This window comes from the organism of the source record quoted next, unplaced genomic scaffold, assembly GCF_019419815.1.
Source record: "Pyrus x bretschneideri cultivar Hongxiangsu unplaced genomic scaffold, Pyrus_bretschneideri_v1 Contig39, whole genome shotgun sequence".
Lineage (NCBI taxonomy): Eukaryota > Viridiplantae > Streptophyta > Magnoliopsida > Rosales > Rosaceae > Pyrus > Pyrus x bretschneideri.
Window position 1 is genome coordinate 3,227,946 of NW_025999712.1, and position 13,731 is coordinate 3,241,676.

At 38.6% G+C, this 13,731-nt stretch overlaps 3 protein-coding genes across 4 annotated transcripts; all 3 read right to left on the reverse strand.

The window, feature by feature from the left end:
• Positions 1 to 22: 22 nt before the first annotated feature.
• On the reverse strand, positions 23 to 2,603 carry LOC103964674 (scarecrow-like protein 30). 2 transcript variants are annotated; one of them, XM_009377631.3, is made up of 2 exons: positions 2,359 to 2,603; positions 23 to 2,222 (listed from the first exon to the last, which is right to left on the reverse strand). In XM_009377631.3, the coding sequence occupies exon 2, from the start codon at positions 2,111 to 2,113 to the stop codon at positions 95 to 97; it is 2,019 nt and encodes a 672-aa protein (XP_009375906.1). In that variant the 5' UTR covers positions 2,114 to 2,222; positions 2,359 to 2,603; the 3' UTR covers positions 23 to 94. The 2 variants fall into 2 exon arrangements, with proteins under 2 accessions (XP_009375906.1, XP_009375905.1); XM_009377630.3 differs by having other exon boundaries at positions 23 to 2,228.
• A 704-nt stretch (positions 2,604 to 3,307) lies between these two features.
• LOC103964676 (scarecrow-like protein 30) lies at positions 3,308 to 5,872 on the reverse strand. The gene has a single exon (XM_009377632.2). The coding sequence runs from the start codon at positions 5,602 to 5,604 to the stop codon at positions 3,466 to 3,468; it is 2,139 nt and encodes a 712-aa protein (XP_009375907.1). The 5' UTR covers positions 5,605 to 5,872; the 3' UTR covers positions 3,308 to 3,465.
• Positions 5,873 to 6,895: 1,023 nt separating this feature from the next.
• Positions 6,896 to 9,636, reverse strand: LOC108868494 (scarecrow-like protein 14). The gene has a single exon (XM_018651749.2). The coding sequence runs from the start codon at positions 9,176 to 9,178 to the stop codon at positions 7,100 to 7,102; it is 2,079 nt and encodes a 692-aa protein (XP_018507265.1). The 5' UTR covers positions 9,179 to 9,636; the 3' UTR covers positions 6,896 to 7,099.
• Between the last annotated feature and the right edge of the window lie 4,095 nt (positions 9,637 to 13,731).

A 13,731-nucleotide genomic window follows, 5' to 3' on the forward strand; every position in this document is an offset into this window, starting at 1 on the left:
ATGGATAAGAGAAAATTAAGAGTGAACAAGAAGCTATAAGATATATTAATAATTCAAAGAGAATACAAATCTTGGGCACCACATTGTGAAACTCCTAAGCAGGTTTCAAAGCACAAAGAGCCATGACAATTCTTCCTTTCCATCCCTGCAGCATCCAGTGGCCATCTTCATATATTCGAAAATCGTCGTGATAACGCATCAACTTCAGCATAGCTTTCACTTTCCTCATGAGCTCCTGGTCTAGCGGCACCTGCTTGAACCCTGCCCGCTGATACCTAACCTGCCAATGCTTGTATGTCTCCGGCCTTTCAACTCGTTCGAGCCCCTCGCATGCTACAACATTCATTATGTCTCTACCATATATTGCTCCTTCAAACATCAGCCGGTGTTCATCTTCGCGAGGAATAGTGGCCTCAAACATATCAAACAGCGAAGAGTAATGGAAGAGTGCTTCTCTGAACCGCTTGACAAAGAAGGGCGAATTATATGTCCCATTGACAAGTCCGTGAAGGAAAAGGTCTGGATTTATTTTCTTGATCAAGTTAAGGACAGTGTCTCTCGGACTGCTCATCACGACTGTTTCATCAGGTATGTGCCTTAATCGGCGCATACAGTTAACAACAGTCAGCTCACTCCTGTCAACTTTAAGATCCTCAAATCGGATAGTTTCCCATTTCTGAGCAATGACATTATACTCAAATGGGACAACGAATCTCTTAGCATATTTTTCTAAGCGACGCATTGTCTCTTCAACCCTTTCAGTAGGTCGAAAACCTGGTTGGGGGAGCTCAATTGCTGTGATACGAAGATTAGGAGGTCCACCACATCTCTCGGAGAGGCGTTGGATCAGGCATGGCCATTGGAAACCATAAGAAATACCAAAATCAATAATGTGAAGCCTCGTAGCATTTTCCGCCAGTTTCATTATTGTTCTATTGGCGAAGAAGTACAACATCTTCGTGAAGGGGCATGAAGTAATATACACCTGGTGAGCTTTTAAGATTTCGGTAGCTGGTGTCTGCGGGCTTAAAAGAGGAGAATATGAGGGGGTTCTGGAGCCAGCCAACCGCGCCTCTAGGGCGTTAGCAAAGTAATAAGCTAATCTCTCGGTTGCCTCACCACAGGGAGAAGTGTGCTGCCTTATCTTCTTGATTAGTTCACTCGCAGTTCGCTGGTCATAGCTTGCCACAGCTTGTGCGCATTGAGTCAGCATTGTGCACAAATCTACTAATTCCCTGTTCTTATTCTTTGTCTTCGATCGTGCTGCTTTAGAAACTTTTGGTTGCTTGTTGCACTTCAACTTCCCACTTCCATCAGTTTTGACAGACTGATCATCAGAACAAGACTCAAACGCATGCCTCGCATCCTTATAGAGCAAAACCTCATCAAACATTTCTTGTGGCTCGGGGCCATCAGCAGAAGCAGCGGACTGTTTGTTGCTTCTCCCTTCTTCCGTATAATCGCCATCCTCCCTCAGGTGATTTTTCTTTGACTTCAATCTATATGTTGAGTTGTAGGCATCCGATGAAGACTCAACCGGACAAGATTGGACATGAGAGGTTTCTGAACCCGAAACCGAGTCTGTCCTAGCAGCAACACAGCCAATACTACTATGGCAACACTCTGTGAAATCATCATCTGAGTTCTCAAAGCTTCGGTCCACCGGAAGAGGGGATTGGCTGGACGAACGACCCTTCGGATTAAGAACATCATAGAAAGATTTCTCAGCAGCTTGGAGGGCCAAGCAGTCCTGCAACATGCAGGGCTTACCCTCCAAATCTTCTTCCAAAAGAATATCGCTTATGTACTTGAGCACAGGATGATTGCAAACGCTAATATCAAAAGTATCTCCATCCGAACCCGAGCTCGAAAACCCGGATTCACTTGGATGGTCTGGGTTGGGCGGAAGGAAAAGTGTATTGGTGGGTTCATGGTTCACTTGGAATCCATTTACAGGAATCTGGGAAGATCTCGAATCACTAGGATTGTGGTCCAAGTTTGTTGGAAGAAAAATTGGATTGGTGGATCCGTGATTTCCAAGATTTTGATTAGATCCATGACCAACAGTGAATCTTTCCATGGGAACATAAAATCTTTCAAAAAGGGTATCCATAAAAAGAATTAATTTAGCAGGAACTCGTCTGGTTTCTTAGATTTGAAGAACCTCAGCTGTGGTGTTGGAATTTTGGAACTGATGACTAGGAAGCTTTGGAAAGAAGGAACTGCAGCTAATTGAGAGAGAGAGAGAGAGAGAGAGAGAGAGAGAGAGAATATCAGCTAGTAGATTATGAACAGAAATAAGATTAATCAAGAAAAAAAAAAAAGAATATTGAATGAAAGCTGAAACTCTTTGCAAACCTGGACATCCTGAAGTTGGTTAAAGTAGTGTGCTCACTTCTCGCACTGAAGTTCGAATCCACTTCGTTGTAGTTGAGATTTGATTAGTTAGAATTTCGCTCGAATGAAAAATAAAACCTGAAATTCTTCACTATTTGTTGTCTAAAATCAAAATGAATCAGAGAGTCAGTGGAGGGAAGTATAAACCTGTTCACAGTAATGAAATTTCCATCTGGGGGAGGTCCTTCCTCCGAAAGTAGGACAAAATCAGCCGCCACCTTCTAAACAAAGTGGGAAAAAACTATATAGACATATACAGTGAAAAAGACCCTAAGCGTAAAGATGAACTGCACTTGGGCTAAAACAACAATATGTGTAAATCCGCGTGGGATTATTATTGTTAACTTTGAATATTCACTACGCTAATTTGTTTTTTAATAGACGGCAGCGGTTGATCGCATTTTCGATTATTTTATAGACGTTTAAAAATTAAGAAAGAGCGTCTAGATATGTCTATGCGCATCCATCTAAACCACAACTCTCATTTAGACAGAAAATAGTGAACTTTTATTTTGCATTTTATTTTTTCAATAAATTATTAGAGACTTGTTGAATACTTGGATAAATATTAATTATATGTTTGCTCTCCGTGTTTTCGATATGTTCTAATACTTTATAATCTATATGTCATTTATATCCCAATACAATTATATATTTTTTAAGTATAAATAATTATTTATTTACATGTTATATAATAAATTTAATTAATTAAAAAAACCACTAGACCCTACCTAAACGCCTAAGCGCTAGCCCCTACTTACCGCTTGAATAGCGCTTCGCGTATTTTAAAACAAACCTCTTGCAATCGTGTTAACGTTTACAGTAACCCAGAGAACCAAATGACTATATTCAAATACCAAAAAAGCAAACAGCAACAGCAGCCTCCCTGCTGATATTGACTAATAACAGGTAAAAGTAAAAACATTTCCTTGAATTTGGACAAGATTTGAAAGGTGACATCCGTTTCTTCATTCAATATGTTGATTGAATCTAGCGAGTAAACGAGACGTACAGGAAATATTGAAGATACAAGAAAATACAGATTTTAGGCATCACAAAGTGTGACTCCTATGCAGGCTTCAAAGCATTAAGTGCTAAGACGATTCTTCCTTTCCATCCCTGCAGCATCCACTGGCCATCATCTTCAATTAGGAAATCACTATGATACCCCATCACCTTCGACAAGGTCTTCACTTTCTGCAAGAGCGCTCGGTCTAACGGCAGCTGCTTGAACCCGATCCTCGCATACCTAGCCTGCCACTGCTTGTATGTCTCCGGCCTTTCAACTCTCTCCTGCCCCTCGCACGCTACGACATTCATTATGTCCCTCCCAAATACTGCTCTTTCAAACAGCATTCTTTGTTCATCTTCGCGTGGAACAGTGGCCTCGTAGATATCAAAGAATGCGTGGAAGTGGAAGAGTGCCTGTTTGAACCGTGTGACAAAGGCGGGCGCATTGTATGTTCCATTGACAACTCCGTGCATGAAAAGGTCTGGATTGATTCTCTTGATCAAATTTAAGATAGCATCTCTTGGATTGTTCGCCATCACTGTTTCATCAGGTATTTGCTTCAACCGGAACATACAGTTAACCACGGTCACCTCATTTCTGTCAATACGAATATCCTCCAATCGAATGGTTTCCCATTTCTTAGCAATGACATTGTACTCAAATGGGACATTGTACTTCTCACAGTATTTAGTTAAGCGACGCCCCGTCTCTTCAATTATCTCTGCAGGTCGAAAGCCTGGTTGGGGAACCTCAATTAATGTGATACAAAGTTTAGGAGGCCCGCCGGTTTTCTCTGAGAGACTCTGGATAAGGCAGGGCCATTGCAAACCAAAAGAAATACCGAAATCAATAATGTGAAGCCTTGTCGCCTTCTCTGCTGTTTTCATAATTGTTCTGTTGGCAAAGAAGTGCACCATCTTCTTGAAAGGGCATGCAGTAACATACACCTGGTAAGCCTTCAAGATTTCCGTTTCTGGTATGTGCATCATTAGAGGACGGCAATATGACGGGTTTCTGGCACCAGCCAACCGCGCCTCTAAGCCATCAGCGAAGTAATGAGCTAATCGCTGGGTTGAATCACCGTAGGGCGAAGAGTGCTGCCTTATCCGCTTGAGTAGTTCATTTGCAGCTTGTTGGTTATAGCTTGCCACAGCTTCTGCGCATTCAGTTAGCAGTTTGCAAAGGTCTACTACCTTCCCGTTGCTGTTTTGTTTCTTTGCACGTGATGTTTTTGATCCTTTTGACTGCTCCTTATGCTGCAACGTCCTATTTCCCTTGGTTTTCGAAGATTCATCATGAGAACAAGAGTCAGGTTCATGGTTCACACTCTGTAGAACCTTATCATATATTTCTTGCAGATCAGAACTGTCACAAGCAGCAGCTGACTGCTTGTTTCTTCTTCCTTCTTCTGTGTCATAGCCATCCTCCCGCCGATGATTCTTCTTTCCCTTTGATCCATTTGTTGAGTTGTAGCCATTCTTCGATGCCAAATCCCCAATCAGTGTGCAAGGACCTCGAGGCCACTGATCAGAACCTGAAGGCATTAACTGGTCCCTCTCAGGGTCAATGATTTCACAACTTTGTTTTGGAACGAACTTGATTCCTTCCTCTACAGAAAACGAATCCGAAACGAAAAGGGTATCCGATATAGGCTCAAAGAGTGAAGACTGGACATGACAGGGTTGTGAAACATCCCAAACACAGCCGCTATTAGCAGAAATAGAGCCATTACTGCTATAAAAACTGGCAACAGAGCCATCACTGCTATGAAAACCGACATCGGAATCCTCAAAGCTTTGGTACACAGAAAAAGAGGGTTGGTTGAGTAAAGGAGGGTTTTCCGAATTAAGGGCATCATGAAAAGAATTTTCAGCCATTTTGAGGGCCAAAGATTGCTGCAACATGCAGGCCTTACCCTCCAAATCTTCCTCCAGAAGAATATCGCTTATGTACTTGAGCACAGGTTGATTGCAATCACTGATGTCGATATTATCAGCATCCGAACCCGCGCTCAAAGAAGTACTTGAAACACTAGGATGATCGAAGTTGGATGGAAGGGAGTTTGGGTTGGTGGATTCATGATTCTCTTTGAACCCACCTGCAAGATTCTCATCACAACAGACTGAATTCGAGCCATCGCCCAATTCAAATCCTTCAATGGGGGCAGAAAATCTTTCAACATAAAGGGTATCCATGAAAACAACCTATCTAGCAGGATTAGCTCAAAATTCTTATTTTTCAAGGCTCAGAAGTGATGAAATTTGGAACTGATAACCAAAAAAGGAATGAAAGAATGAAACACTAAGAAATCTTGCAGAGTACCTGATAACTTGTGGAACAGTACACTGATCAGACAGATGCTGTTTTTTTCTTTTACAATAAAATCTGCAGAGACATCTTCATACTGCATATTTTAATGAAACTTCTGGGAAGGTCTGAATTCAAAAGTTTGACAAAGTCAGTAGCCAACTTTTAATAAAATTGCAGTCCATATACAGTAAGGCTGCTTTATCTCCTGTCGGACTCCTGTCATTGTAGATGGGTAGTCAAGAGTCCAAAGGTCCATAAACATAAAAATCAACTTTGCAGGGGCCAATCAACAAATTAGACAAGTCCTTGCCTGACAATCCATACCTTTCCTGTGTTCCCACCATAATTTTCTATTCAAAGTTTTTGCAGGAGTAAAATTTGACCATGTTAATTATAGAGAAAGCTAATGAAAATGATTTGAAAACTTTAAATTTTAATGATAAGGACAGAATAAAGAGTAAAGTGAATAGGACCAGGATTGACTTTTTAGTATAAAAATATGATTTTTCGTTAAAATGAACAGTACTGTGGGTTTTTCATTAAAAATTCTTTAATTATAAAGTACGAAAAGATTGAAATTTGTTTACAACCAATACAAAACAAATAAATAAAAATAAGGGTACTAAAATGAAAACTTAGAAAATTCTAATCAGTCATATTTTACTTCTGCTATGACAGATTGACCATATGAGTTCACCATCGTAGTATAACAATTTTTAGGTTTTTTCCTCTCTAAGTTGCAATTTTCTTCATTGCTGCCATAGATTTTGGCTTTTTTTAATCAATAATTATCAAGCCTTATTGAAGTTTGACACTTTAATTGACTGCAGAGTTCTTTTTCTTTCTGAAGTAATAGTTTGTATTTGATTCACTGTTTTTAGGCGTTCCCACATTTGGCACGATTAGATTGGATAACTCTGTAGACTCACGGGTCCAAGTTGAAGGCAAATGAGAGATTAGTTCTAAAAAGAGCATATCCCCAAATCCAATCCTACCAATTTGTGGGAATTGAAAGGGATGAATTTCCTTCGTGACTAATCTACCGAATTCCCTCAACTTACACAAAATGGCAACATACTTAGATGTTGTGAGTTATCTAGTCCAATCCAATCGTAAGCACCAAAAATGTCCTAAGAATCTCAAGTCATAAGAAGAGTTGAGCATTTAACAACCATATGTTGGCAAAAGAGTGCATTTATCAAGAACTGGTTCAAAATATTACATATCCAAGATCAAGCTCCCATAGGCAGCAATGAATAAATGAAAAATAAACAATAAACTCATAAAACCAAGAACAAAGCAGCATGCACACCTTTGTCCCTGGATGGAATATTACACAAAAAAATCAACAACAAAGAGAATAAAGATTGTACTAGTTGCCTAGGCCGGCACCCAGACTGACAGAGCCAAGATAGTTCTTCCTCTCCATGACTGCAACATCCAGTTCCCATCTTCATCAATCCTAAAATCATCATGATAAGACTTCAACATTCTCTTCACTCGCTTCAAAAGAGCTTGGTCTAGTGGGAGCTGCTTGAACCCAGCCCTCACGTTCCGAACCTGCCACTGCTTGTATGTCTCAGGCCTTTCAACTCTTTCCAGTCCCTCACAAGCTACGACATTCACTATGTCTCTACCGTAAATTGCTTTTTCAAACAACCGACGCATTTCATCTTCGCGGGGAACAGTGGCCTCTAAGATATCAAAGAATGCAGAGTAGTGGTAAAGTGCCTCTCTGAACCGTGTGGCAAAGAAGGGTGCATTGTATGTCCCATTGACAACCCCATGAATGAAAACGTCTGGATTAATTTTCTTGATCAACTTTAGCACAATATCTCTTGGACTGCTCGCCATCACCGTCTCATCAGGTATATGCTTTAAACGGCACATACAATTGACCACAGTCAGCTCACTTCTGTCAATTCTAAGATCCTCAAATTTGATTGTCTCCCATTTCTGAGCAATGACATTGCACTCAAATGGAACATTAAATCTCTCAGCATATTTTTTCAACCGACGCGCAGTCTCTTCAACTCTTTCGGTAGGTCGAAAACCTGGTTGGGGAAGCTCAATTGCTGTGATACGAAGCTTAGGAGGTCCACCAGTTCTCTCCGAGAGATGTTGGATAAAGCAGGGCCATTGGAAACCATACGAAATACCAAAATCAATAACGTGAAGCCTTGTTGCGTTTTCTGAGAGTTTCATAATCGTTCTGTTGGCCATGAAATTTGACATGAGTTTGAAAGGGGACGAAGAAATAAACACCTGATAAGCTTTTAATATGTCAGCAGTTGATGTTTGTGTACCAACAAGAAAAGAGTATGTTGGGGTTGTGGCGCCAGCCAAGCGTGCCTCTAGGCCATCAGCAAAGTAATGAGCTAATCTCTGGTTTGCATCACCACAGGGGGAAGAGTGGTGCCGTATCTTCTGGAGTAGTTCACTTGCAGTTCGTTGGTCATAGTTTGCCACAGCTTGTGCACATTGAGTTAGCAATGTTCTCAAATCAACCATTTCCGTGTTGTTATTCTGTTTCTTTGAACGCGTTGTTTTAGCCCCTTTCGCCTGCTTGTTACCCAGACGATGATGGCCATGACAGAGCAACACTTCATCAAACATTTCTTGCGGCGGCTCAGAGTCATCAGCAAAAGCAACTGGCAGTTTGCTGCTCCTCCCTTCTTCTGGATAATCAACATCCTCCCTTTGATGATTCTTTTTTCCCTTCAATATATTTGTTGAGTTGTACCCATAATTCTCCGGCCTCCTCACCAGTGTGCGAGTCCCCGGAGGGCGCAGATCAGGACCTGGATGCATCAAGTGGTTCCTCTCCTGGTCAAAAGTTCCAAAACTTCCATTTGGGAGGAACTTGCTTGCTTCCCCTACGCCTCCGAAATGCCCAGAACTTTGCAGCTCAGAAAGCAAATCCGAAACCAACAGGTTATCCGATTGAGACTCAACAAGAGAAGATTGGAAATGGGAGGTTTCTGAAGAATCAAAACCCCAGTCTGTCTTAGCAGCAATAGAGGAGCCATTACCGCTATGAAAACTCGGGGTGGAATCATCATCCGAATTCTCAAGGCTATGGGACAAAGGGGGTTGGTTTGGCGAAGGGGGACCCTTCGGATTAAGGACATCAAAGAAAGACTTCTCAGCAGCTTGGAGGGCCAAACAGCCCTGCATCATGCAGGGCTTACCCTCCAAATCTTCTTCCAGAAGAATATCGCTTATGTACTTGAGCATCGGGTGATTGAAATCATTAGGGTCAATAGAATCTCCATCTGAACCAGTGCTCGAATAAGTGCTTGAATCACTAGAATTATGATCCAAGTTTGTTGGAGGGAAAATTGAATTGGTGGATTCATGATTCACTTTGAACCCATTTACAAGATTTTGATGAGGATAGACTGACCCAAAATTTAATCTTTCCACGGAAACATCGTATCTTTCAAGAAGGGTATCCATAAAGTTTCAACTTTTCAACAATCCCAAGTCAGACTTTTCAAATTTTCAAGAAACCCAACTGGGATGCGAGATTTTGGAACTGATTTTATGGAGAACGAAAGTGAAATGAAAATGGAATCTGGGTTATGAAGAACTCGACCCAATTGGGCAATTGAGAAAATACCCAGAAACAGATAGCAAGATTCAGACTTTGCACAAACCAGCAAACAGGTTATGAACAGGAAAAGAAATTGAATTGAACCGACAATAATCGAATAAATAAAAGCTGCTGAAACTTCTGGAATAACTAAGAAAGATTGCAGAGTACACCCGAGAAAACTCGTAAGGAGATCAGATGCTTTGACTGGACTCTGGAATTGTGTGTGTATACAAATATATATATATATATATATATATACAGAAAAAAATATGCGTGCTTTATTTAAGAAAAAATAGGAGCTGGAGACCGACGAACCTTCTGGGAAGGGGGTTAAAAAGCAGGACAAGTCAGCCACCACTTTTAAAAATGATACAGAGCATACATAAAGATGATAACATGCAGCCAATCAGATTTGGACACTAGGGTTTTAGTAGCTAGACAGAGATAGAAAACGTGAAAACAAGGATGTGGATCACAACTGCAAACCGAAAAAGTTCCTCAAATCCTTATCTGATTTTAAGTTCAATTTCTGACGCTGATAAATAACATGATAGTGATCAAGACATGCTAAAATATGAGTCTTTCTAATTTTTAAAATTATAGATTGTCGTGGCAAAATTACTCGATAATTTTTTTTTATAAAAAAGAAAAAAAAAGTCCATTCGTGATGAACAAGTTACAATTTTCTTGGGTTCCCATTGTAGTTGTTTATTCAAACTTAAAAAATTAACATAGTCAATCTCGGTGTCACTAACAATGTGAAGGTAATAATGTACTCATTATGTTGTCACTAATCCTACCGTGTAGTCATACTTTTCATTTTTTTGGGGTGATATTCACACACATCTTATTTGTAACACATCATTATTATTTTTTAGTAATTAATCTTCTTCAATTCATTTGATCTAAATAAGTAAAAAATTGAAATAGGCATGTGAGAAGTAAAAATAGGTACGTAAATAACATTATCCTTTTTTCTAGTGTATGATGAGTTTGATGATTAATTATCATTAATATGTTGTGTGGTATAGCGCAAACCTACCAGAGTATAAATGTATCGTTGCATAAAACAAAAGATTGATTACCTTGATGCACAAGACATCCTAAGCTATTCAAGTCAATGTCCTCTAATCACGCCATGGGTAGCTTGGGTGATGCACTCCAATAGCCATTTGTTTAAAGGATCAAAATTGAATAGGGGGAAATTGAGGTTTTAATTAGGAGGGCCTGTTAGGGTTCATGTCACTGGAGATTAAGAGGTGGGGAATGTATAGGGCAAAGGCAGTGGGGGTGGGGAAGTGGTACGCGGGATGACGGTGGCGCGTCCGAGAGTATGAACTTTGTGATTTTTTGGTTTTTCTCTATTTTAGTTCTAAAATAATGTTTCGAAAAAGAAAAATTCATGCACATATGGAGCTTCATGATTGGTTGATGCAACTAAGGAAAATGATACTTGTACACTTAACGTTTGACCAAAAAAATGGGAGAAAATTTTATTTGGACTATGATTGTTAACTGACTTCACCACATGATTACAATTTGTTATACAATCAGAAATTAGAATGGTAGTTTTATTGTTGACGTTATATGTGCTTGAAATTGTAAAGACTATTATATTGATGATTATTCACGCGTGCTATTTGGGCTAACAATGTATATTCAACTTCAGTTGGTAAACGAGAAATAGTGGATTATAATATGTGAAAAACAATAATAAATAGTCACTAACAATGTAGTACATAATACGTGTATCAGTATTAATGAGACACAAGTCACACAACGGTTGAAATCTAAGAAGCTATGATAACTTAATCCTTACTGATGCTTATCTCCTAAATTAAACTATATATTAGGTATTAAAAGTAAAACATCACATGTAATTTGCATCTTTTGACTTTCTTTTGTTTTTATAAGACACACCGACGAATATTCTTCTACTCATGCATGCGACAATGACAATTCCATTTGACTAATACTACGTACGTAAGTATTTTGGCCTTAAATTATTGATTGGTTTGGTTAATTATGACTGGGTTTTTGTTAACTATTATTGTCAAAGTGAAAGATCACCATCATATATGTATCTGAATGTACACGTGGGTAAGTGGGTTGTATTTGAAAACCGATAGCGGTGGAAATACCGATGACTGGATTTGGTTATAACACCGATAGCGATAGAAATATCGATATGCAAACTTGTGCAAATATCGATGGATATATCGATATTGTTTGTCTTCAATGGAAATGAAGAAATTTGCTCAAAACGTAAAATTTAAACTGAAACTTTAGGGAATGTCAAATATTGGTTTAGACGAAATATAAAAGTTTCTTCGATATTTAACTGATATGTCGAAAATATCGACGAAATCTATCAATTTTAGCTGAAATTTAAGAGTTTCTCCGATATGGGGTGAAGTATAAACTCCACCCCTCCGCCCCTTCTTTCTATATCTTTTTATGATTTTTCTGATATGAAATTCCAAATGAATATGTTGTTGACTAAATAATCAACATTACTGTAATTAGACTTGTCACTAATTTTTCAAAAGCAAACCATGATTTTCACAGAAAAAGAAGTCTTTCCTTATCCCGAGAATACATCTCTTTTTATTTTCTCACACATCACGGGCTCCGTCATCATGCGTTGTGAGTGAGAAGAGAATGAGATACATCCCGAGATATTTTAGGACAGTACCCAAATTTCTTGTACTGTGCAAGAGGATGACCATTACAATTCTCAAAGGGCAATATCACCAATTTCTTAACTTCTACAGAGAAGTATGACCTTAGAATTCCCTAATCATAATTAAGATAGGATAGTGCTATCCAAACACTTGTTTTACCTTCTATATATCTTTTTTAATTTTGGATTGTGGGATCAAATAAATTAAAGAAGATTAAATGATTGGAGGAAAAAATATGAGTGTGTGGATAGCACCATTCATATCAAAATCAAAGTTTTTTAAAAATTTCTCAATTAAGTATAGGAGTAATCTAATGTATAATTATAAACAAAAACAAAAAACTGTATATATGATGGTGTTTGGACAGTGACTGGCGGCTTCAAGTAGTCAAAAGTGACCAACATAAAATAGAACTATAAACTAATTAATTAAAACATTTTGTTACTTCAACTCCAACAACAACAACAAAAATATTCGATACGTTGAAGAATTGTCTTATGATGGACTACATTCATCCAAATTTAGGTTGGCCCAAACTTTACAATATTAATTTTATACAACGAAATTGTTTGCCCACCATCCACAACATCGACAGTGCTTTGTGAAAAACTTATATGAAAAAGAATGAAGGGTCCCCTCCAGTTTCAAAAGTGTTTCTTTCTCAGCAAGGAAATAGAATACCAAAGAATGAGTGTTCCTTTCTCAGCTAGTTTCAAATTGTTTGAGCAATACTATATGAAAAAGAATGAAGGGTCCCCTCCAGTTTCAAAAGTGTTTCTTTCTCAGCAAGGAAATAGAATACCAAAGAATAAGTGTTCCTTTCTCAGCTAGTTTCAAATTGTTTGAGCAATACTATAGTTCATTTACACTTCTAGGATTATTTGTAGAGGTGGGATTCCCACTTCAACATGGTCTCTCGCGTGTGGAGTGTATAAGTCTATCCAATGGGGACAAAACTTAATGAGTGACGTAGCAATACGTGGATTGTTGATGGATAGCCCAACCTCTGTAATAAAATGTCATCATCCAACCTAAAATTAATTAACAATAAATTAAAATTCATTTAAACTATTACGCAAGCGTTTAATTCCAAGGTATAGATTCACACTCTCTCAACAATAAGGCTTAGACTCACATTTCTCTCCATACTAGCCAATTACCACTATCATGGTATCATTTCTCACCATCAGCTTGCTAGTCTTAAATCAGAAACTTATAACAAAAGCAAATGAAAAACAAAACCAAAACTCGAACAAATTTCAACTTGAAGACCTAAAGTACCGACTGCATGTACATAACTATACATCATACCAGTGGGAGAGGCGTTCAACCATCATCTATCATGACCAATACGCCTTCAGCCATCATATGCGTTGATCAAAAGCCAAAAAGATAGTTTAGTAAATATCTAATGAGAAACACCGCTCTTTCGTTAAGGTTCTTCGAGAAGGTATTACCACAAATGACCTGAAAAAACATGAAAAATGTAAATAAGCTTTTTTCTTTTAACTTGTTGAGTGAGTCGAATAACTCAAACTTAACCCTCACAAGGATAAACTTCATATTATAAAAAAGAGAGACTCTAATTACAAAGATGGCGTATTCAGGAAGTTCAGCCACAAAACCGACTACTATATGCATGCATGTATATTAGTGTACAACATGGATAAACGTAATACTTAAATGTGAAATGAAATAGTACCTCTGCCTGTTGAAGGTATATGGCTATT